Consider the following 22,389-nt stretch of genomic DNA (forward strand, 5'->3'; position numbering starts at 1 on the left):
TATGTGTAAGTGATACCAAAGATTGATTGAGTTTTTGAACCGGACTTTCGATGTATTGTAATGTAATTGTAAATAGAATCTATTCATTTTTCTATATAAAATGTTTTTGAAGACAATTGTTTGATGCATGTTAACAAGATCTATTAATTTATTAGTTCCGTTTTTTTATAAACTTCTTTTTTTGAGTTTTGAATCGAAATGTTATGAATTATTTGAAGTTCTTATACATACATTATACTCTCCATACAATTTCGTTTTATTTTTTTTATAGACGCAACAAAATTTACGATTTTTGAAGTGGGTAATAAATATGAAAGGTAATGCACTATAAGTTCAATTTATCAACATCAAAGAATTCTATTTCTTAATAAATATTGAAAGTATGAGTGAAACAAAAACAAAAAGACTTGATAATCCCATCCTTCTTATGCCCTTAAGTTCTCACTTCATTAAAATGTACGCATTTTTGAAATATTTCTTATCTTCAAATGCATTATAATTTCCCTTGTCAAATATGAATGTTCAATGATTCACTTAATTATCTGACCTACAAACAACATTGAAAACAACACATTGTTTATTCAAAAGTAAAATAAATTTAAAAATGGAATAACAATTTAATTTCAAAAACTCTGAATGCAATATAAAGTGCTTCATTCAAAAAATGACATAGAATAAACAACAATGTCTTTTCGAAAATCTGCCCAATTGAATGATTTATCTCTGTCACAAAATGATAAATCGCATGCAATTTTCACACTTTTACTTTTCAATTCAAAAATATAAATAATACAATAAATTATTTTTACTTCGATAAATAAAAAGAAAATCTCTCTATGTCAACATTAGCATCACCTTTTTTAAATTAATACAATTTATTAGTACAGTGATAATGACAATAAACAGTGCGCAGTTTTAAAGTTAAAAATATATTTTAAAAGTTTCTAAAAATACACTTTACTCTAAAAGTGTATTAAAAAATAGTTTCCTCAAATTGTAACAGAGACTATACAAAAAACACCACATGTTGTTAATGTTTCAAAAAAAAATGATTCACTACATGGCACCATTCAGGCAGGTGAAAATTTACCCAATGTTATAAATAAATTACACCCTAAATCGATTAACGGTTTTTTTTTTTTGTTTTGCTCAACACAAATGTCAAGGCCAGACATTTTGTAATTTTATAAATATAATAAAGTTCTTGTAGTAAAATGTTGAAGATTTATGAGGCAGAAGATTTAGTTAAATCATAAATGTTTCTAAAGTAAATAACTTAAATATTTTCACAACTAATAAAAGAAAATATTTTTTATAATTAAGAAAATTATTTTTATGAATTTTTTATGAAAAATGTTGTTATTTTTTGTAAAAAAAAAATTAAAAAATTTTTTTTCAATGGCAAGTGACAAGTTCATGCATACATCACCAATTTTTTAGTTTCAACTTCAAATAAAAATTTTTCAAAAAAAAAATGTTAAAGATATTTCTTTGTAAAATATACCTTGACCACACACACATGTGTTTCTGTCATAAATAACACTGGTCAACAAGGTTTTTGCCACAACAACCAAAATATACTTTTCTAGTAGTTTTTGATGTGCTGAACTCGAATCTGAAGTCAGAAAATTGTTATTGGCCTCCGTTTTTTAAATATTACCGTTAGAAAATGTAAAAAAACGTAATTTTGGCTGCTTTCGAGGTTATGTTTTTTTGTGGGGTAATACATTGTGAGTAAATTTGTAACGGTGGCTATAAGAACTGATTTTATTCTTTCAAAAAATGTTTAAATCTTTCCGATATCTGTTTTACTGCCCGAGATATTTAAAATTTAAGCAGCGGTCTTTGAATCAAAAACAACACTGGCCAACCAAATTAAACTTTTTTTGCCACAAGAACCAAAATATACTTTTCTGAATGTTTTTGGGTTGCTGAGCTCGAATCCGCAATCAGAAAAATTTTATTAGCCTTAGTTCTTGAAATATTACCGTTATAAAGTGCAAAAAAAAAGGTTTTTTTTATAACGGTTATATTTCAAGAACGGAGGCTAATAGAATTTTTCTGATTGCGGATTCGTGCTCAGCAACCCAAAAACCTTCAGAAAAGTATATTTTGGTTCTTGTGGCAAAAATTCTGTGATCAGAGACTTAATCTTTAAATTAAGTTTAGTTTCTCTTTGGCTTATTAACTGAAATTTAAGATATCTCGAGCAATAAAAGAGATATCGGGAAAATTTAAACAGTTTTTGAAAGTAGAATAACCGTTCTTATAATAACCGTTACAAATTTGTTTCTAATGAATTACCCCACATAAAAACAGAACCTCGAAAAGAGCCAAAATGACGTTTTTTAGCATTTTATAACGGTAATATTTCAAAAACGGAGGCCAATCAAATTTTTCTGACTTCAGATTCGGATTCAGCACCCCGAAAAATACTAGAAAAATATATTTTGGTTCTTGTGGCAAAAAAAAAAGTCAAATTTTGTTGACCAGTGTAATTGACAGCATAAACATGTTGTGCTGTCTTCAAGTCACTTATTGACATAAATCTGACTAATTGCAAAAAAAAGCATCTAGGTGCGTGTTCGGCCTTTTTTGTTTGTGTTTTTTCAAGATGATCTATCACAAGGCACATTTTGCATTATTTAATGTAGAGAGATTGTATCAAAAGACCTTCATTTTTTCGCCAACTAGGCCATGGATCAGGGCATACCAAACGAAATAATTAAAATTATTTCATTACACATATAAAACAACAAATCTAAAAATCTCAATGCATGAGTCTCGCCTGAGATTCCTTGTGTAAACAAAATCTCACACCCCTCCCTTTTATAAAAAAAAAAGGCCCATATCGTTCATCAATCGTTAAACAGACTTCATGTTTTACCGGAAATAGACATTGATTACTCTAGAGATCGCTTGTAAAATTGCAACCACGAAATGTTCTTGCAGATACTTGTAATTTTTAGAAACAGCGGCGCGCAAAAACATTTAAATGCGGTGCCAGAATCAAAAACAAAAAAAAATTTGAAATACTAATGAAACAATGGGATCGAGGAAACTTGGCAGCGAGCTCTTAAGTGGCTACATGAAACACAATTAAATCCACTTATTCAAAATCGAAGAAAAACACTGTCACTGTTTTTTTCTTATTTTTGTTTTTATGTGAAAAACTATTGCGAAATAATTAATTGCCTTTCAGTATAGTCAGTCCAATTATATCGAATTACAATAAAATTTATTGCTTATAAGATTGATTTACTTTTGTTATGATGAGAGGAGTATCCAGATCACTCCCGCCAACCAAACGAATACCCCATGGAGTATCGGGTCCATCGCGTCGAAGAATCACCACGAATTCATGTAATTTAGGGCTCATTTTTTCGATTGCCCAACTTTTAGCCTTCGCGCGTTTCTGTTTCACACGAAAAGTCCAAATTTATCGAACAATAAATAGACGGAAATTCGAATTCGTAATATTGTCGTTAATTACACCAAGAACTTTTTTCTTTTTTTGAAGCTATTTTATGGGCGGCACTTTACGGTTTTAACGGTTTGTTCGAACTGAATGCTGCTGAAATACTAATTTTAAATCTACAACAAGCATTGGTTCTGAAGTTCTGATACGATGTACAGATTTGTTGTTGTTGTTGTTTGTTTTTTCAATTAATTTTTTTTTGCAGCAGCAGAAAAGTCCGTACTTTTGCCTCTCATTTAGTTCTCCCCAAAAAAAAATTCTTCTTGGTTTTTCTAGTTAGCGATGATGGTGTTGTGTTTTTGCCATCCTTTGCTCATTGCCGAATAGTGTTTCTTTTGTTGCTGTTTTTCGAAATATGCAATTTATTGGTAATAAAACAAACAAAGGTTTTTTGTTTTTGTTTGTTTTATTTTGGTGCAATCAATCAATTGACTGACTAATTAGTTCGAAATTCTTTATGGGTACATTAAATATAAATCTTTTAGGCATTGGTCTACATTTAAGTTGTCATCATTCAATGACCCTCTACTGTATAATTGTAAATTTGGTTTTATTTTATTTATTTTATTTAAATTTTATATACACAACAACGATTGCCAATTTGTTTACGATGAAAGCATCATGCCAGCTGATTGAGAAGAAAACTCATTAAGTTTGCTTGTTGTTAGCAATTATGTTCATATAAACAATCAAATAAATTTTGTACAAAATAAAATAAGCTTTGGATCTTTCAATTCAATTATATAAAAGATTTAGTTTATTAAATTAAACCGCTTCCTTCCAAAGTAGGTATACACAAGATACAAGATACCAACACAGTTTATTAATTTTTTATTAGCTATAAGATCAAAAAGAATGAACAAATTATTATGATATCATTCGGTTCATAATAAATTAATTATCCATGGTTCTGTTGCCAAGAGTTGCTCTAATATAAAATGTTAGTGTAAAGTAACAAAATATTGAAGATATTAAAACATTATGGTCAGGAATCTATTTTTAAATAAATATTGTGTATAGACTTTTTTAATACACCAATTAAGTTTACTTAGTAAAGTTATAGCTATTAAATGACGTATAACATATACGAGAAAGTGTAAATCGAGTCTGGAAAATTTTCTTTTTTCTTTTCTAAATTTTAACATATTAACTATGCTAGGGTTTGAAATAGTCAAAAGTCGGAACTAATCCATTTGATTATTTTTAGGATACTTATTAATTCTTACAATACTTTATAAATATATGAAGAACGAAAGCGGCCGGAACTTTTGCAAAAGGCGCCCCTATTTTTAGTTCTACACTTTTTGATAGAGTGGAACTATCTTTAAATTTGTACATAAAAAAAGTTAGAGATAAAGGTAATCTTACCAATTGAGCCAAAGATGGGTTGGGGTCAAAATTCTGCGGGGGTCAAAATTCTTTTGTCAAAATTCTGCTTTCAAAATTCTGTTTTTAAAATTCTGATTTTCAAAATTCTGTTTTTCAAAATTCTGTTTTTCATAATTCTGTTTTTCAAAATCCGCAAAAAATTAAAAAAGGGTTTGAAAAATGTTAAAAAGCGCGCGCTTTTTTAATTTTTTGCAGAATTATGTAAAATCATCTTCTTGAAAAATGATCTGCTTATTTGATTACTTACCTTAGTAATTTGTCATTCTTTGAATGCATATTAATTTTTGTTTTATAAATGAATAAATTTGAAAATATTAAGAAAAGGTTTTTAATACTAAAAATTTCCGAAAATAATTCAAAATTTTTTAATTTATCAAATAAAGATGAATTATTCAAAAATTTGAATAAGAAAAGGAATATTTTGTATCAAATAACATCGGTTCCAATAATTTATAGAATTTATTTAAAGAAAATCAGTCTATGCATTTTAAAAAATATTTGCGACACTTAAACAAAAAAATTTAGGAAAGTACCAATGTTGAATTACATTAATGAGGTGTATTTTTCTTTAGCCAACGCATATGCTATAACAAAAAAAAAACAGAATTGGCAGAATTTTTTTGGTTAAGTATAATAATGGCAGAATTTTGAAAAGCAGAATTTTAAAAAGCAGAATTTTGAAAAACAGAATTGAAAAAAACAGAATTTTGAAAAACAGAATTTTCGTTAAAAAAGCAAAATTTTGAAAAGCAGAATTTTGAAACCAGAATTTTCACCCGATCCTGCCAAAGATACATGAACACATAACTTTTTTGTAGTTAAAAGCTCATATTTTAATAAACTGCACTTTGTTCCATAAAAACATTAAAAGATGTTATATATGTAGGTACATATTTGCAATTGGGTTTTTTCGTGATATTGAAAAATTTAAAGAAAATTAAGTTTTAACTCTTAGCGAGGGTGCCGCGTGAAATCTTGTTCTGGGGCGCCGATAGTGCTAAAACCGGCACTGGGCAAGGATCTTTCTGACATATACCTTGAATATATGTACATTGTACAGCCAGCTGGCCAATGGTAATGTATGTAATGCTTTTTCCAATCATAAAGATCCTTGCAATTTTTCTGTGCGAATCGTCGGTTTCGATATACATATTGAAACTAATGAGGTTTTTCGAAGTAATGGATACCCCACAAGAGCAAACATGATGGACACTGGGATTTGTGCTAACAATCAACGCTTCTTCAATACGATATTCAAATTTTTGCTGAAGTCTAAGCTTTTTTTCAGATTTGTTCCCATTTACTGAACTTAATACACTGATAGAAAATTTCTCATGAGAATCCGACGTCAAAAGAGTACTTTTAAATAATTTATACACTAGTGACATAAATGTAAGGGGTATGGCCACCATATTGTCAGAAAAATAGTTTGGGTGAATAGGTGTTTTTTTTTTTTCTGTTAAACTGAATTTATATTGGATTTTAAAGGTTGACAAATATTAGTATCCTATTAACCAATTAACACCTCTCAATACTAATAAATTATTATATTAAAATTCTATATAAATTGAAAAAACTAACTAAAAAATTAACTAAATGGACCAAATTTGTTTGCTAATTGCTTTTTTTAAAACTAAAATCTAGAATTTGTGTGAATAAAAATTTTGATTTCAAGAATTTAAAAATTTCAACCCAAATGACTTAGTTCCTGGTACTCAATATGAAATGTCGAATCTGTTAAAATTAAGATTTGGGGCCATTTCTAACAAACAGAACCAAAGGCCAAATTATGAAATTAAGGGTCAAAAGGCACGATCGGGAACATTATGGCATCGTTTTTTTGTGAGATTGTGGGGGAGACTATATTTGGAATATGCCTCATTGAAAATCAAATAGAGATGTAGGTACTAATCCGAACAGGGAGTTCTACTTTCCTAGTAGTCCTGTATCAATGTGAGTCTTTAGTTTAAAAGTATTAATATTTTTCAAATACTAAAAGATAGTTGAATTGCATTTATGTTTATGTTTAATCTGCGTTGAATAAGACATGATTCCGTCGTAAGTTATGACGTTCTTCAAACACTATGTTAAACTTTTCAAACTCTTGGATAGGTATGTAGAATAGACGAATTTGTATGATCCTTTGTTCAAAGATTTAGTCACTCTCTTTCTTGAAATAATAGATATACTCGTATTTTATTATAATCCTTTTTTTTTTGTTGCTGTTAAAATTTTTTTTATTTTAATGCCCATTAATTTCTTTCAGATTATTTTAAAACATGGCGTGTTAAAACATTGTATTCAATCTTTGAATGAATATTATATTTCAATTTTGAAAATAACATTCACTTTATTATAAAAATAACACAATGAAATTTCTGCAAATAAATTAATTTATCAATATTTTTTAATTAAATGAGGACACACACAAAAATTGTCATAAACATTTTCGATTTCAAAAACCAACAAATTCAGGTCATTTACACTGACGTATGCTCTTAACAACGAGTCTAACATAAACATGTCTATGTGTCGTCGCACATGTTACTTATAAATTACAAATTATAAATCCTGTGTTATTAGCAGCACTCTTAATTTAAGAACATGTACCTCATCAATGAAATGGACCCGTTTTTTTGTATGACGTTTCTTTGGAAGACACCCCCATGTATGCGGGGGAGGTTTCAAAATGTTATCCTTTGCACCATTACACGTAGCAAACTTGGACCAAAAGGGCGGACGACTATACGACAGTGACGACATCTATTGGTGTTTGATGTTTTTACGGTTATAAATTTAACAAAACAAACCAAATCATTCTTAAGATTAAGAAAAAAAAAAAAAAATAAGAATATTTTTATTTAAAAGATTAATAGCACAAGGTGAATCACGACGCACTAACGGTTACGCGCACACGACCCATACGCCACTATGGTTCAATGAAAAATCACATTAGTTTATGATCGCACAAAAGTCTACGAAACGCTAGGCTTTTCAGGAGCAGGACGGACCATGCTTCTTTTTTCTATACGTTATTCAATATTTTCGTGCTACACATGAAAGCGAAATCGTCAGGAGGTATGTACGCCAAGAAAAAAAAAATGTAAGAGAAATGGAAATCTCAAGTAAAAATTTATTAAAGTCGAAGCAAGACAGCACAAAGCATATACATTTTCAAGACTCGCAACAGCACTAAGAAATTTAATTTTAAATTTAGATTCCTCCACTGACGTTCTTCAAGTGAAATCAGATAAAAGTTTTGTAAAACACACAAAAAAAAAATTAAACACAAATTGCAATGCTGTATCGTCAAGTCTCAAGATATTTCCATTCGGCTTTTTGAAAACAAATTACCAAAGATTCATGTTTTTCTCGGTATATGTATTTATTTTTTGTTTATAGGTTTTGTGAGGAAATAAGATTACATGAAGTCGGATTCGGATGACCCTGAGCGGAAATAAGTTTGATATTACAACGATTTTGGCGATTTACAAGTAATAAAAAAAATACTTTCCTTTTCAACATCATCATTATGCAAAAAGAGCTTAGGGTTTAGAATACATAATTAATTAATGTTATAAAGTGTTTAACATTCAAAAATTGATGTTTGTTTACTTTTTTGTTTACCCAAAGAAATTTTGACCTCTTTTTGAAATCTCGATAGTTTGCTTAGCCACTAAGTGTACAAACAATTTTTTTTTAAAGAAAAATTTGGCCGTTATTTTTGTATTTAAATATTTTTTTATTTGTTTAACTCACTTTTGATCTTACCTTCCGTAAACTGAGAAAAACGAAGAAATACAAAATTCATTGAAAAATATTTTTGTATTAAAAAACAAGGATGTTCTGTTAAATATTAACAAAAAATTGTATTTCTTTTTTAAAAGGACTGCAGCTGTAGTTTAGGTTTTTAAAACAATTTTTTAATAATTAAATATTCTTGTATTAAAAAATCAATGAAGACGATATAGTGTTTGATTTCAATTCTAACGAAGATAAATTTAAAATTTAGGTGGCTAGGAATTAGCTAGTTTTTAATTCTAATTTCTTTTATTTTACAACTTTTGGTTAACTTTTGATGTTTTAACTTGCTCTACTGTAGCCCAGGTATTGGTTTTGTGTTAAAAAAAAATTTACTATAATGTAGAAGTTTTGTTTTTTTACATCTCGCCGCCTCGTACCTCCAATAAAAAAATTTCAAGTTAGGTATACCAAATTACTTGAAAACGGCTCTAACGATTTTAACTAAATCTTGCCTACGTAATGTTCAAATACAAGTTTAATAAGATAAAAGTGCTTTGAACTGCAAGAGCAAGTACGTGCAACCCAGCCATGCATTTTATTTGTATTCAAAATAAGGTTTTTAATACAAAAATATTTGAAATTAATAAAAAAATGTATTTAAAAACTGCAATATTAACAATTAATTTTTCTATATGTATTGAAAAAGACCTAATTTCAAAGACTGTCTTAAAAACTAAAGTTGTAATTTTTTTTAAAACATAATAAACAAAACAACAACAAAATTTCATTGAAAAACAAATTCAACAAAATTTTGATTCAAAAGATCCGCAAATAGATATAGAGTTCATCTGTTTAATATTGAATGGGACATGGCAATACTTTTTACATTACAACTTTTAATACTTTTTTAAATTTCATCGGCGGAAAAAAAAAGTTGATGTTCTTCATACCAATGATTTGCAAAGGAAAGGAATAATTTTTCTTTCTACCGACGATTTCTAACGGATATATGTAGGTACTTTGAGCAAATTGTCGTATCGAAATTCAGATTCTGAAATTCTATAAATCTAAAGTTCTGTACAACTTCCAAAAAGCAAAAGGCAGTGATACGGTAACATTTCATTAAGCCTTAATATACCAGTGTCAATCCGATTTCAGGGCAAAAGAAAATATTACCCATCATGAGGGTGGTGAGAAAATTTAGCATAAATGTTATATGAAATTGTTCGAAATTGAGCGAAAAAATGGGGTGGGTGTCAAAAACGTGTTTTCCTACGATCTATGTCAAAAGTTGCAAAAAAAATTATAATACAATATTTTACAAAAAAAGATGTACAAATTTTACTCAAATCGTTTTTTTTTTTTTATATAACCGCAAAAATAGTAAGAAAATACAATATATTGTTTTTTTATACTTGATTAAGGTCCAATTTATTCACACTCCATTAAATTTAAAGTCGCCATTAAAAAAGGGAAATTTTAAAATTTGTATGCGATTTGACAGTTTTATAATTTTTAATGGAGCCTTTAAAAATAATGGAGAGTGAATAAATTGGGCCTAAAACTTTCTTTTTTGTTTTTTACCTAATTTTATTTTTTTTTTTTTTTTGTATTTTTGACCAATTTAATTTGAAAAGAAATAGTCTAATTTTCAATAAAAAAATTTAACGAAAATAGATACTAAATTATACTTAATAGACTTTAACCTTCTGAATTCGAATCAAGTATCAGAAACAGAATTGCTGTAACGTCAAAAATCTCAAAGATATCGAATTTAAAGTCTATAGATTAAAAATTGCAGCTGTTGCCGTTTTGATTTTTTTTTAAATTTAATTGAAGATTTTTGTGAAAAAAAAAGATTTGTTTTTAAAATGTTTGCGTAAATTTCATAAATGAATTGATGCCAAAAGGTTGTCTAGAAATTAAAGGAAAAAAAATATAAAGGAGTGAAGGACAATCTTCCATAGTTTAAGCGATAGATGCATTTAATTGACTTCAAACACAAAAAATAAATATTTGAACACAACGGCAACATCTATAATATTTTAACATACATTTTTAAAAAGGTAGAAGCTTATTCATATTTGTAAAATTAAAATTAAGTAAATTGAATGAACAGTTTGTGAAAAAAATGGTAATTAAACACATTTTTGAAAAAAAAAATTATTGAACAAATTTTAACATGTCGTTTTTAAAACTTTTTCGTAATATAAAATGCATTTATTTTATCAAAATTTGTTGGCCACATTTATTATGATTTAAAATTGTAAAAGAAAATGTCAATATGTATTACAGTTTATGAAAAAAAAAAAATTAAAAAGTATTTCATTATCGAAGAAATTTGTTTATATGTATAAGTTTAAAAAAAAAATTAACTTATTTTTTTTTTAAGTCCAACATTTAAATATAAAGTTATTTTTAATTCATTTAATAGCCCTTATAGTTGAAAATTAAATAGCAAAAGTTTAAAGCTCTTATCTGCCAAAGTCTTTAAGAAAATCAATTATTTCAATGCATACATACAGTTTTTATAAAAAAATCTAATGAAATTGAAGTAATTTTTAATTTTTTTTTTTTCAAAAGTGTGATATATGTACCTACATATATGGCCAAACATTTTTTTAAAAATAAATTCATATTTTATTACGAAAACGTTAGGAAAAAAAGTTATTTTAAATTTTTTTAATACAGTTTGTTTTTTAATTCTGAGTTTGAGGACAATTTTTTTAAAAACTCTTAATTAGATTTAGTGAATTTAAATTTAAGAGATAAGAATGAGCTTCTGGCTTTTTAAAAATGTATTTTAAAATATTGTAGGTGTTGCCGTTGTTTTCAAAATATTTTTTTTTTTTTTTTTTTTTTTTTTTTTTGAAGTCAGATTGTGAGGAAATTGCATTTATCGCTTATACGATAGAAGATTGTCCGTTACTCCCATATATTTTTTTTTTTCCTTAAATTACCTAGAGAATCTTTTGGTATCATTTATTTTATGAAATTTTAGCAAATAAAATGCACGACTGGGGTCGCACGTACTTGCTCTTATCGTAAAAGTAGATCTTATCTTAAAGCTTTTTATAAAAAAATGAGGCAAAATTATAATTCGATTTAGTTAAACATTTTCCATAGTGTAAGAAAGTACATAAAATCTGTTTTTATAATTAACAAAAAACACCGTTTTTAAAAGTTTTGATCACAAAATGAAGTATGGCATCTGATTTCTTGTATGAAAAAGAATTTTGAGAAAAAAAAAATTGAAAATCGTTAGAGCCGTTTTTTTTTTAATAATTTTTTGTACCTATATAAAAATTTTCTAACATTAAAAAAAAAAAGTTGGTATGCCATTTTGAATAAATAATTAATTTACGCTTAAAAACAAAATTTAGAAACATTTCAAAAATCCGTTTTCAAAAAAATTGATTTAAAAAAAAAAAAAAAAATTTTAATATTTTTTAAAAATCCAAAAATATGTTTTTTTTAAATGTAACATTTTAATATTACGGTCAACTAAAAGCCGATTTCGTTGAAATCGGGTTAGTCTTGTAATAGATATTTTAAAACCAAAAAAACGGTTCTATGGCAGTTACTAACGAACCTTCCAAAAAATATTTTTTTTAAATCAAAAGTTGGGTCTTGTTTGTAAAATTATATACAAAATTTTGTATCAAAATCGTTAGAGCCGTTTTCGAATTATTTGGTATAACTTGAAAAATTTGTATGAGAGGTACACTTTCTAAGTGAGATATAAAAAAAAACAAAAAAAAAACCAACTTTCAGAATTCTATAAAAATCATCTGTACCAAATTTGAAGAAAATCCGTCCACGCGTTTAGGCTGTAGAAATGTGTACAGATGGACGCACAGACGCACAGATGCACAGACGCACGGACGGAATTGCGAAACCCACTTTTTCGGAATTCTCCATCAACGTAATGTTGGTTTTGATTAAAACCTCAAATTTTTTTTCTACACGAAACCAATACTTGCCCTATTGAGCAAGTAAAATATGGTTTTGTAAAAAAAAAATCTAATTTTAATTAAAAAAAAAAAAAACAATATGTCAACAGCGGCAATTTCTAACCTATAGACTTTAAAGTATTTTTAATTACCGACGTTTGAAAAACAAAATGATCATCCAAAATCAGAGCTGTTCTGCAAGGTTCCCTAATAATTTGCTTTAGTTACTCCACTAAAATTGAAAATTTTGAAACTTTCTATGTATATATATCGATTTCCGGGAATGGAACTTACAAAAATGATGTAGAAAGTTTAGATTTAGATTAGCTTTGAAAAACTATTTGTATAGTATTTTTCACAAATCAATAGCGCTATAGCCAGAAATAAAATATTTTACTTTGTGCAAAAAGTGACCAATTAAGTAAAGGCTTAAATGTTTAATAAATCAGTTAAAAAATTTTAATTAAAGTTTACTGAACCAAAAAGATTTTAAATATTGAACCTACCAACCGCCACCGGAAGCGAAATTCAATGGCCCCTAAACTGTTATTCGGTATATACTTCCTCCTATTTCCGAATTCCAATTCGGAGTAAAATGACAGTCAGCTGCTTTCTATCAAAAATTATATTTATTTTTTTTTTTTTACAAACCACACACAAATCAAAATCAACAAAAGACGACCAGGAAAAGAAAGAATCTAAACAAATGTCAATTTTTAAAGCAAGGTATTTTAATTTATTTATTAATTTATAAACTTTATTAACTTAATTACAAATGAATAAAATAAATAAATTCCAATGCATCAAAATATTCCAGAGTTAAAGAGTTTGAAGATGCTCTTTCACAAGAAGAACTGGAAATGAAAAATTTAAGAAATTTATGCTTCCATGGCAAGTAACTTAAATAATTAATAAATTTATAATCTCTTATTTGTGGGTGTGTGCTATTAGGCATTCCTGATGTTAATGGCTTTCGCGCTTTATGTTGGAAAATTCTCCTAGGTTATTTGGGTCCATCTAAAAGTTCGTGGACATCCACACTGGCTAAAAAACGAGCTCTCTATCGTCAATTTATTGATGAACTAGTTGTTCCGCCCGGGTTAATTGATATGAACGAATGCCATGACCATCCTTTAAGCGAAGGTCCAGAAAGTGCATGGAATACATTTTTCAATGACAACGAATTTTTACTGCAAATCGACAAAGACGTTCGTCGACTTTGTCCAGACATATCATTTTTTCAACAACCAACCGATTATCCATGTGAAATTGTTGTAAATAGCAAAGGAGAGAGAAGACTCCATCAACGTGTTGTTCCATCTGTACTGAATTCGGCAAATGTGGAACGTAAAGGACTTGGAATGACTAAGGTAAGAATAAAGAGGTTTTCTTTTTAAAGATGAATGTAAATTTAATGATATAAATATGGCTTGTTGATTTATTCATGCTTCTGTTGATAACCCAGCAAGTAAGTTAGTATAAAATTATGTTATTTTGTTGTATCTATTATTTTTATAATTATTTTTTATAATAATGTAAACTGTTACTGTAACAAAAACAGCTAAAATTTCCTTCTAATATAAGGATAGTGAATCATTTACAGCTTGACTACTCACAGCTCACATCTTTCTTTATTCTAAAAAAAAACCCAAACTAACTCAATTCCAGCAAATGGACACGTCATTATATTACTTTTAGATTTTTTACTATTTTATCGACCTGTCCCGTGTTTGGTTAAATTCAGCTAAAATTTTAGACCTTCGATTAGAAAATATTTGGTTGGAGCACTTTTTTTTCAAAGAAATTGATAAAAAAATTAACCATTAGACCTGTGAATGTTTAGCCTGTAATTTTGTTTGTACATTATGTATAATAAGTCCCTCCAAAAAAAAACATGTTTTCTTTTAAAAACAAATGTGGTCAAATGTAACAAAGGCCAACAAGACAAGCAAAACAAATTCGATTCATTTATCAAGAAATTTCAGTCAAGAATTAATTCCTGAGTGCTTAATTGTGTGATCTGGGTAATGTAAACAATTCTGAAATACAGGTCATCTAAAACGAGGAAGGTTTCATACAAGTACTCGAGATTTAAACGGAACGCAGACCCATATTAAGTTAACGACACTTTCGGATAGACGTTTGTACCTACATAATGATAATAATGTACCTACATAAAAAATGTATTTCAATAAAAAGAATAATTTAAAAGAACGTAGTTCTTATAGTGTCTTTTTTTTTTTACTAAAATGCAACTCGCAATATTTTATCATGACTTATAGGCAAGTCCGAGGTATTAGCAAGAGTGTAAATGATTTCCCGGTCGAGAAATTTAAAGATCATCTTTCCTGACTTGGCTTTCCTGACTGGCCTGACTTGGCTGTCACTTTTAGGAAGATCGAACTTTTTTTGGTACTTCTTCATCAAGAAGTGTTCTCTTGCTTATTTTTCCAGTTCCGGCATTGCATTCGTCATTTCAAGTGTTTTGGGTAAATTTTTAAAAATCGTTCCAATCATTTTAATGATTGGAACGATTTTGAAAATTACATAATTAATAAATTAACAAAAAACATTTTTCAAGCGAAACAATACCCAAGAAATTAATAAATCTGGCAGATTTCTCTTAAAAAGAATCAAATTCATTGCTTTTTTCAAGTACTAACCGCTAGACTACTGATTTTGAGGTCTTAACAAATTACGAGTCCTAACTAATACTCGGTACCAATTTGACAGTACTTACTAGGGCTTAGTACTTTTGTGAAGAAATAACTTGGTACCGATTTGAGTACTAACAATTGGTATAATAACCAGGTACTAGTCGATTTTGAGGATCTAGCTAGGACCAGGTCCTAACTAGTACTCGGTCCTAAACTGACAGTTTTAGGACTTAGTACTTGGGTGAAGAAATAACTTGAAAGCGATTTGAGTACTAACTTTAGGACTAAAACCGGTATTAGCGTTAGGACTCTGTGAAAAAATTGGCCGTTAGTCGATTTGTATAAGTTGTCCTCAAGAAAAGTCGACATTTAAAAAAATTGTATAACGAGAGTATTGTAATTTTTTGTTGTTTAAAAAAACGCTGATGAGCGTTAAAAATACCTTTCACAGTGAAGGGCTACAAACTGCCAACATGAATAAATTTTTGGAAAAAATATAAACTAACAATCTTCGAAAAATAAAATGTACCAAAACCCTGTGAGCTAACACATTATTTGAAATTACAGGGATTTTACATTGGCAAGGCCAAATCGGCAGCGCATATTACAAAAAAAAAATTACAAAAAAAACTGGCCATACATATTTTTAAAAATTATTTCCGTTGAATTATTTTCCTTTTCCACAATACCTACGATTTTGTTCTAAAACCCCGTGGCCCTGAAGTATGTCGAAGAATAAACAAAGTCTCCAACTGTATGATTTTCATGAAAAAGTGCATCTCTGCTTACCCGGTCGGACTCGGTGGTTAATTGTAGGTACTTTCTATTTTTGTTCAAAATAGTTATTCGAACTTGATCAACTTGTTGTCGAGAAGCCACAATTGAAAAATATTGAAAAGAATTTTTTCAAGTACAGTCTTGTTCACGTTTAACTCATAATAAGACAAATTTTTAAATTTCTAGTTTACATATATAGAGATTTGAATTAAATGGATTATGGGCCATATTCATAGAAGCTGTCTTAGTTGTTACTAAGAAAGACTAGAGTTTATCCTATTCAAATAACATTGAATAAACTCCAGTCTAAGATAAACTATGGTCTAAAACGTCTATGAATATGCCCTATTGCGTATAAATTGGGCAAGTCTTAAAAAGAACTCAAAAGCTAAATTTTGAAAACGGCTTTTTTATTTACAAAAAAAAATCAATTTTTAGAAAATGCTATTTTTGTATAGCCAAAAATATCAAATATTTTGTTCTCTAGATACTGTTTATTTTAAAAATACTTATTTATTAAAACAAATTTGCTTAAAAAAAACTATTATTAAAGATCACAAATCGCATAGGAAGGTTCAAAATGTGGAATAATGGATTAAAAATGTATTGGAATATTATTTGTTTGAAAATGTGATAACAAAAATAAAACAATGCAGTACTAATGGGACGTTAGTAGTTCCTCATATCATTTTATACATCTTTTTTAATGTTTGCTTAGATAATACAAAGGAGTGTAATAGCCTCTTTTTTTCACTAGAGCCAAAATGAAATAATTTCGCAAATTACCTAATTGCGTATGTCAAATCGTATAGGAAATGTTTAAATTTGAAATTCAAACTTAGCTTATTTGCAAATATGCCTCATTTAGGCTGTAGTGAAAACAGGTTATAATAACAAAAAAAATAGGCCCCAATTCTATTCATATCATATTTAGAATCGCCACTAAAAAATATTAATCTGTTTAATCTCATTTTTTTTTTTTAAAGGGACTATGTGAGGAGTGTGAATTAATCAAGACATTAACATATCGCTTAGATAAAAATAATAACTGTTTTAAAAAATTTAAAATTATTTTAGAATCCAAAAATTTTCCTTTTTTGTACTATTTTTGTATAAAAAATAGTTGAAATTAATGGCGTTTTCGATTGGCAGTCCGGAAGCGTCCGGAATCATTCTGAAAGCGATTTATTCGTACAAAACTGACAGTTTTGTGTGAATAAAATTTTTTCAGAATGATTCGGGACGCTTCCGGACTGCCAATCGAAAACGCCATAAGTAAATGAGATATATACCGTTAAAAATTATTAAATATTTTTTTTTGCACTTGCTAATCGTTATGTCATTTTTTATTTTTATTTGAAGTTTTTACGCTGTGGCATTTTTAGCCTGTAACCAAACTGCCCAAGATGCAGATTTGCAGAAACGACCGTAACCCCTGGCCAATTTTAAATATACATATGCCATATTTCGATTAGAAGGAGCCAGTGAAGCGCTGTCTGAAACAAGGTGTCCCTGGATCCTCTAGTTAGAACTCTTATTTTGTTAAATTGTAAGCTCACAGCAGTCTTTTTTCCGCAGAAATCGAAATCCACTGCAAGTTGTCTATTTACAGTTTTAAAAATTAAAATATATTCGCTAGGTTCAATGTTAATTTTTCGTGTGCGAGTATAGTAAATTTATTCGTATGTGAGTTGTATGGTTTGTAACTCAGATGCCTACATTTCAGAAATTTTATGTACTGCGTATTCTTTAATTTTTCCAACCGTTGCATTCTAGATATCAGAATCCTTCGCTAAATTGATTATTCATTCTTCTTTTATGTTCTTCTTTATTAGTTAACAGATCACATTACAGAATACTGTCAATTTTTTCAACTATAAAATAATTTTTAAACTATTTTCGGTTTAGATAAATCTCATCACAAAGCGTTCCACCGAAAATTACGAAGCGATGGAAGAAGGTCAAGAAGCGCACTGGGAAGTCGTCCAACGAATTTTATTTTTGTATGCCAAACTTAATCCAGGACAAGGATATGTACAAGGAATGAATGAAATAGTTGGACCTATTTATTATGTGATGGCATCAGATCCCAATATAGAATATCGAAGTTTGTTAAGCAAATTACTGCTATTTTCAATTTAACAATAATTCTTACGAATTCGTCCCTTTCAGAATATGCCGAAGCAGATTGTTTTTTCTGTTTCACATCGCTTATGGGTGAAATTCGAGACTTTTTTATAAAAACTCTCGATGATTCAGACTGTGGCATAAAACATATGATGGCCAGATTATCAACTATGGTCAAACAAAAAGATCCAGATGTTTATGAAAGATTGAAGGAACAAGAATTACATCCACAATATTATAGCTTTAGGTACCCTACATTTTTTATTTATTAGAACTTTAATTTGTTTTCTCGAATAATATGAATTTTTTATTTAGATGGATAACTCTATTGCTGTCACAAGAATTTCCACTGCCAGATGTGGTTCGTATCTGGGATTCGGTATTTTCCGATGAAAATCGTTTTGATTTTCTCATAAAAGTCTGCTGTGCAATGATAATGTAAGTCGAACTAAACGAACTTTTAATAAATCTAATGATTGTTTTATTTTTCTTTAGAATTTTACGTGAACAAATACTAGAAAACGATTTTGGTTCGAATGTGAAACTTCTGCAAAACTTTCCTCCTTTTGATATTAATGTAGTCCTCTCTAGAGCAGTATCGCTGGGTGACTAAACTAAATTTTATATTTGAATCTAAAGATCTGTCTGTATATTTTGCAATCCCTTGTCAATTGTACAAAATTTAGCCTCTAAGCAGTTTTATCGAATAAAATTTTTTTAAGAAAACAAAAAAAAAAAAAAGAAAACAGAAAACAGAAAACACAATCAAAATTTAAGATACAATCCCCAATTTTATAGATTTTAATACAAATTCTCATTTTTTGCCAAGTATAATTGCTTTTAGGTATGACATTTTATATGAATTTATACCGCCTATGAAATATTTTTACACTATGGGACTAAGAAACAAGCGAAATAAGTTTTTAGAAATTAAGAATGTATTACTTTGTTAAGAACAAAAAAAAAAAAAAAAACAAGAAACAAACAATAATTATTACAAATAAATATTTTGCTTTTTATTATATTTTATTCAATAGTTGTTTTTTTTTATTACTCCGCTAATTCTGAATCAAGTCAACAAATGCAACAAACTTTGACGAATCGTGTTCACTCTCGATGTTGCTTCCATGCTTTTGCATGGAATTAACATTGGCTGAATTGGATCTAAATCACATTTTGTAAATGTATCACATCATTAAATGTTCTCAGAAAAGCCAAAAAATGATATTACGCATATGCCACAGTGACTAGAAAATCGATTGATTTTGTAACTTCAATATCCTGTCTTTGAAACTATATCCATCAAGTAGTGTCGAATACTCTAACGTAGGGTCACTTTTTAACCTTTTTTAAAACTTTGTACCACGAGGGAGCGGAAAAATGTCCGATTTCATATGAATAACGCTTCGAGGTGTCCTTCCGACAGGTAAAAACTCTTCGATTCGTATGAAATCGGATAAATTTCCGCTCCGACCCATATCTCGCTAGGGCTGACAATTTTTGATATAGTCTTATAAATCGTTGAACACTGGTTGCAGTCACGAAAAAGTGTGACTCATGCTAAGTTCCACCTGAGCTTGTTAGAAGTGTGGTATAGATTAAAATTTCATCGTAAAAGCCAAGTCACATGAAGCCAAGATCAACTTAAGAGTCAGCAGATCAGGGAGTTAAGCCGTTGAACGATTTGTTTTTTATCTTAAGCTTAACATTTTAAACACTTGCGTTCCAAATCTCTTAAAGTATTTTTTTCAAAACCAAGAAACTTCGACTTGGCAATCAAATATAAAAATTCATTAAAAACTTATATTTTCGAAAGGGAACATTCGAAAAACAATTTATTTTTTTTTCTTTCCTGATGGAATAAATTCATTCTGGCTATATCACCATGTTAAACAATTTAAGACTTTGCTTAAATCCGTTCTCAAAAAAGAATTCATATACTCGTGTGCAAAATTATGCCAATCAAGTGATTTCCCATTTGCTCCAACTGCCGTCCACAGAAATTTGTGCTGAACCTAACCAAAGAGGACTCGTTTTGGGTGTGTATGCCGATTCAGAAAATAAGAACGATAACGGTATCCTTACTCCGGCGGCATGGCGGTACAATGTAAAAAGCACCGAAGGAAGAATGTTAGAGGTTCTACGGATGTCTGGTCCCCTGCCGAAAATTGGCGAAGCAAGAATTCTATTTTGTGTTGAACCTAAGAAGATTCCATATTATTCTGCTGTAGCAGTTGTTGGCCTCGGTAAAGAATGTCTAGGTTATAATTCGTATGAAATGATTGACGAACGCAAAGAAGCTATAAGACGTTCTGTGGCAGAAGCTTGCATGAAATTGAGCGACTTATTTATCGACCGAATTGAAGTGGAAACTTGTGGACATGCCGAGTCAGCTGGAGAAGGGGCAGCATTGGGCATCTGGGCCTATCAAGAGCTCAAAGATAATAAGCAACGTCTTGAAGTACCAAGTATTGAACTGCACACTCACAAAGATGAGATTTGTGATTTGGATGGCTGGCGAATTGGCTTACAAAAAGCTGCCGCTCAAAATTTTGCTAGGCAAATGCAAGAGACGCCAGCAAATTTCCTCACGCCTACAGCTTTTGCTGAAAAAGTTGTTGAGGTGCTGTGCAAGTCCGGCGTAAATGTTGAGGTCAAAGTTGAAGGCTGGGCCGAAAGTCAACAGATGAATGCTTTTCTGGCTGTAGGAAGAGCCTCTTGTGAAGCTCCAATATTCCTCGAGCTCACTTATTATGGTGGAACCAGGGACGACAGACCTATTGTTCTGATTGGCCAGGGGATAACCTACGATTGTGGTGGCCTTAACTTAAAAAATAAAGAAGAGCTAAAGCAAATGCGAGCTGATATGACTGGAGCTGCTGTTGTTGTAGCTACTTGCAAAGCTATTTCAGCACTTCGTTTGCCTGTCAACATTCGAGCTCTTATACCACTATGTGAAAATGTTATTGGATGCAATTCATTCCGACCGGGTGATGTAGTAACTTGCATGAATGGCAAGACCATAGACATCCAAGGTACAGATCATGAAGATGTCTTAGTATTGGCAGATGCCCTACTTTATGCTCAGAATTTTTGCCCAAAATTTATAGTTGATGTGGGTACCACATCGGGTGCTATGCGTCAAACATTAGATGAAGCAGCTAGTGGAATTTTTACGAATTCGGAAATCCTTTGGCAACAAATCAAACATGCTAGTATTCATACGGGTGACCGAGTGTGGCGCTTTCCGTTATGGAATTATTACACTCGGTTGGTTACTGGCTGTGAAGCTAGTGATGTTCAAAACTATGGCATGGGAACTGGAGGAAATCCTTGCAAGGCAGCCGCATTTCTGCGACAATTTGTTCCATGTGGACAATGGATGCATATAGTGAGATGATATATTTTTATATTCATATTTTTATTTGTTGAAATTTATAAATCTACTAATTTTAGGATGCAACCAACGTCATGTATACCAGCGGAAAAGATTTCCACTACCTTCGGCCTGGAATGTCTGGCAGACCAACGAGAACTTTAATTGAGTTCATAGCGCAGACCGTTTGCAAGGAATCTGCTCCAAAAATTAATAACCAGAGGTAGAAGGAAATGTATGTTGGTTTTTGTTTTATTTTTTGTAAAATATCGATAAAAAACTTAAGTTTTGCGAAACTATGAACAACCTTTTGTTTTTTCTCGTTCGTACGCATAGATATTAAGTTGCTATATGTAGGTACTTCCATTGTTCCAAAATATGTATAGTTTCGGTGTGATCATCTATTTTTATATATACCCCTAAAAACATTTCATATGCCGAGAACTTGCAGAAGTTTTTTTTACGTGGCTAAAATTTCTTAAAAGGCATATAACATCAAAAGTGGTAAAAAAACGTTTTTTTTGCATTTTCTAACGGTAATATTTCAAAAAACGGGAGCTGATAGGATATCAGCACACCGAAAACATTCAGAAAAGTATATTTTGGTTCATGTGGGGAAAATCTGGTTAACTTCAAATTAAGTCAAAAACGGGAGCTGATAGGATATTTCTGACTTTGATTCGAGTTCAAAACATCAAAAACCTATAGAAAAGTATATTTTAGTGTCCGCACCAAAAAATAAATTAAATTTTGTAGACCAGTGTAATGTATGTATGTATATCAACATTTGAAGCTGCCTGTGCAAAATAAGCTAAACGATTAAAGTTAAGTAGAAAAATTAGAACGCCTGTTTTGGGTTATATGCGTACAGTTATTGTATTTCGTGGT

The 22,389-nt window shown here is 29.7% G+C and overlaps 3 protein-coding genes across 10 annotated transcripts in view; 2 read left to right on the forward strand and 1 right to left on the reverse strand.

The window, feature by feature from the left end:
• Positions 1 to 7,645, reverse strand: part of LOC129908706 (PDZ and LIM domain protein 4) — a 29,741-nt gene extending 22,096 nt beyond the window's left edge. For 5 of the 7 annotated variants that reach the window (XM_055985405.1, XM_055985403.1, XM_055985408.1 and 2 more), the window contains exon 1: positions 7,478 to 7,645. In XM_055985405.1, coding sequence (XP_055841380.1) covers positions 7,478 to 7,630 — 153 coding nt within the window. In that variant the 5' untranslated portion in view covers positions 7,631 to 7,645. Of the gene's footprint in view, positions 1 to 3,262; positions 3,606 to 7,477 lie in introns of those variants that run through there. The other 2 variants (XM_055985407.1, XM_055985404.1) reach the window with 1 other exon arrangement.
• Positions 7,646 to 13,029: 5,384 nt separating this feature from the next.
• Positions 13,030 to 19,053, forward strand: LOC129908707 (TBC1 domain family member 13). 2 transcript variants are annotated; one of them, XM_055985412.1, is made up of 7 exons: positions 13,030 to 13,290; positions 13,382 to 13,455; positions 13,516 to 13,934; positions 17,907 to 18,105; positions 18,171 to 18,372; positions 18,441 to 18,563; positions 18,621 to 19,053. In XM_055985412.1, the coding sequence occupies exons 1-7, from the start codon at positions 13,160 to 13,162 to the stop codon at positions 18,736 to 18,738; spliced, it is 1,266 nt and encodes a 421-aa protein (XP_055841387.1). In that variant the 5' UTR covers positions 13,030 to 13,159; the 3' UTR covers positions 18,739 to 19,053. The 2 variants fall into 2 exon arrangements, with proteins under 2 accessions (XP_055841387.1, XP_055841388.1); XM_055985413.1 differs by having other exon boundaries at positions 13,567 to 13,934.
• An 854-nt stretch (positions 19,054 to 19,907) lies between these two features.
• LOC129912269 (cytosol aminopeptidase-like) lies at positions 19,908 to 21,807 on the forward strand. The gene is made up of 2 exons (XM_055990451.1): positions 19,908 to 21,516; positions 21,582 to 21,807. Exons 1-2 carry the CDS (start codon positions 20,011 to 20,013, stop codon positions 21,726 to 21,728), a joined length of 1,653 nt encoding a protein of 550 aa, XP_055846426.1. The 5' UTR covers positions 19,908 to 20,010; the 3' UTR covers positions 21,729 to 21,807.
• Positions 21,808 to 22,389: the final 582 nt, after the last annotated feature.

The sequence above is a fragment of the Episyrphus balteatus genome, chromosome 2, assembly GCF_945859705.1.
Source record: "Episyrphus balteatus chromosome 2, idEpiBalt1.1, whole genome shotgun sequence".
NCBI classification, from domain to species: domain Eukaryota; kingdom Metazoa; phylum Arthropoda; class Insecta; order Diptera; family Syrphidae; genus Episyrphus; species Episyrphus balteatus.

Excerpts from the sequence above, each read along its gene's own strand:
- LOC129908707 (XM_055985412.1), top strand. The coding sequence starts at position 13,160 with ATGACAGTCAGCTGCTTTCTATCAAAAATTATATTTATTTTTTTTTTT. Across the intron at positions 13,456-13,515 it reads AAGAAATTTATGCTTCCATG|GCATTCCTGATGTTAATGGC; the intron begins GCAAGTAACTTA and ends GTGTGCTATTAG. Across the intron at positions 18,106-18,170 it reads TCCCAATATAGAATATCGAA|AATATGCCGAAGCAGATTGT; the intron begins GTTTGTTAAGCA and ends CGTCCCTTTCAG.
- LOC129912269 (XM_055990451.1), top strand. The coding sequence starts at position 20,011 with ATGTTAAACAATTTAAGACTTTGCTTAAATCCGTTCTCAAAAAAGAAT. Across the intron at positions 21,517-21,581 it reads GTGGACAATGGATGCATATA|GATGCAACCAACGTCATGTA; the intron begins GTGAGATGATAT and ends TACTAATTTTAG.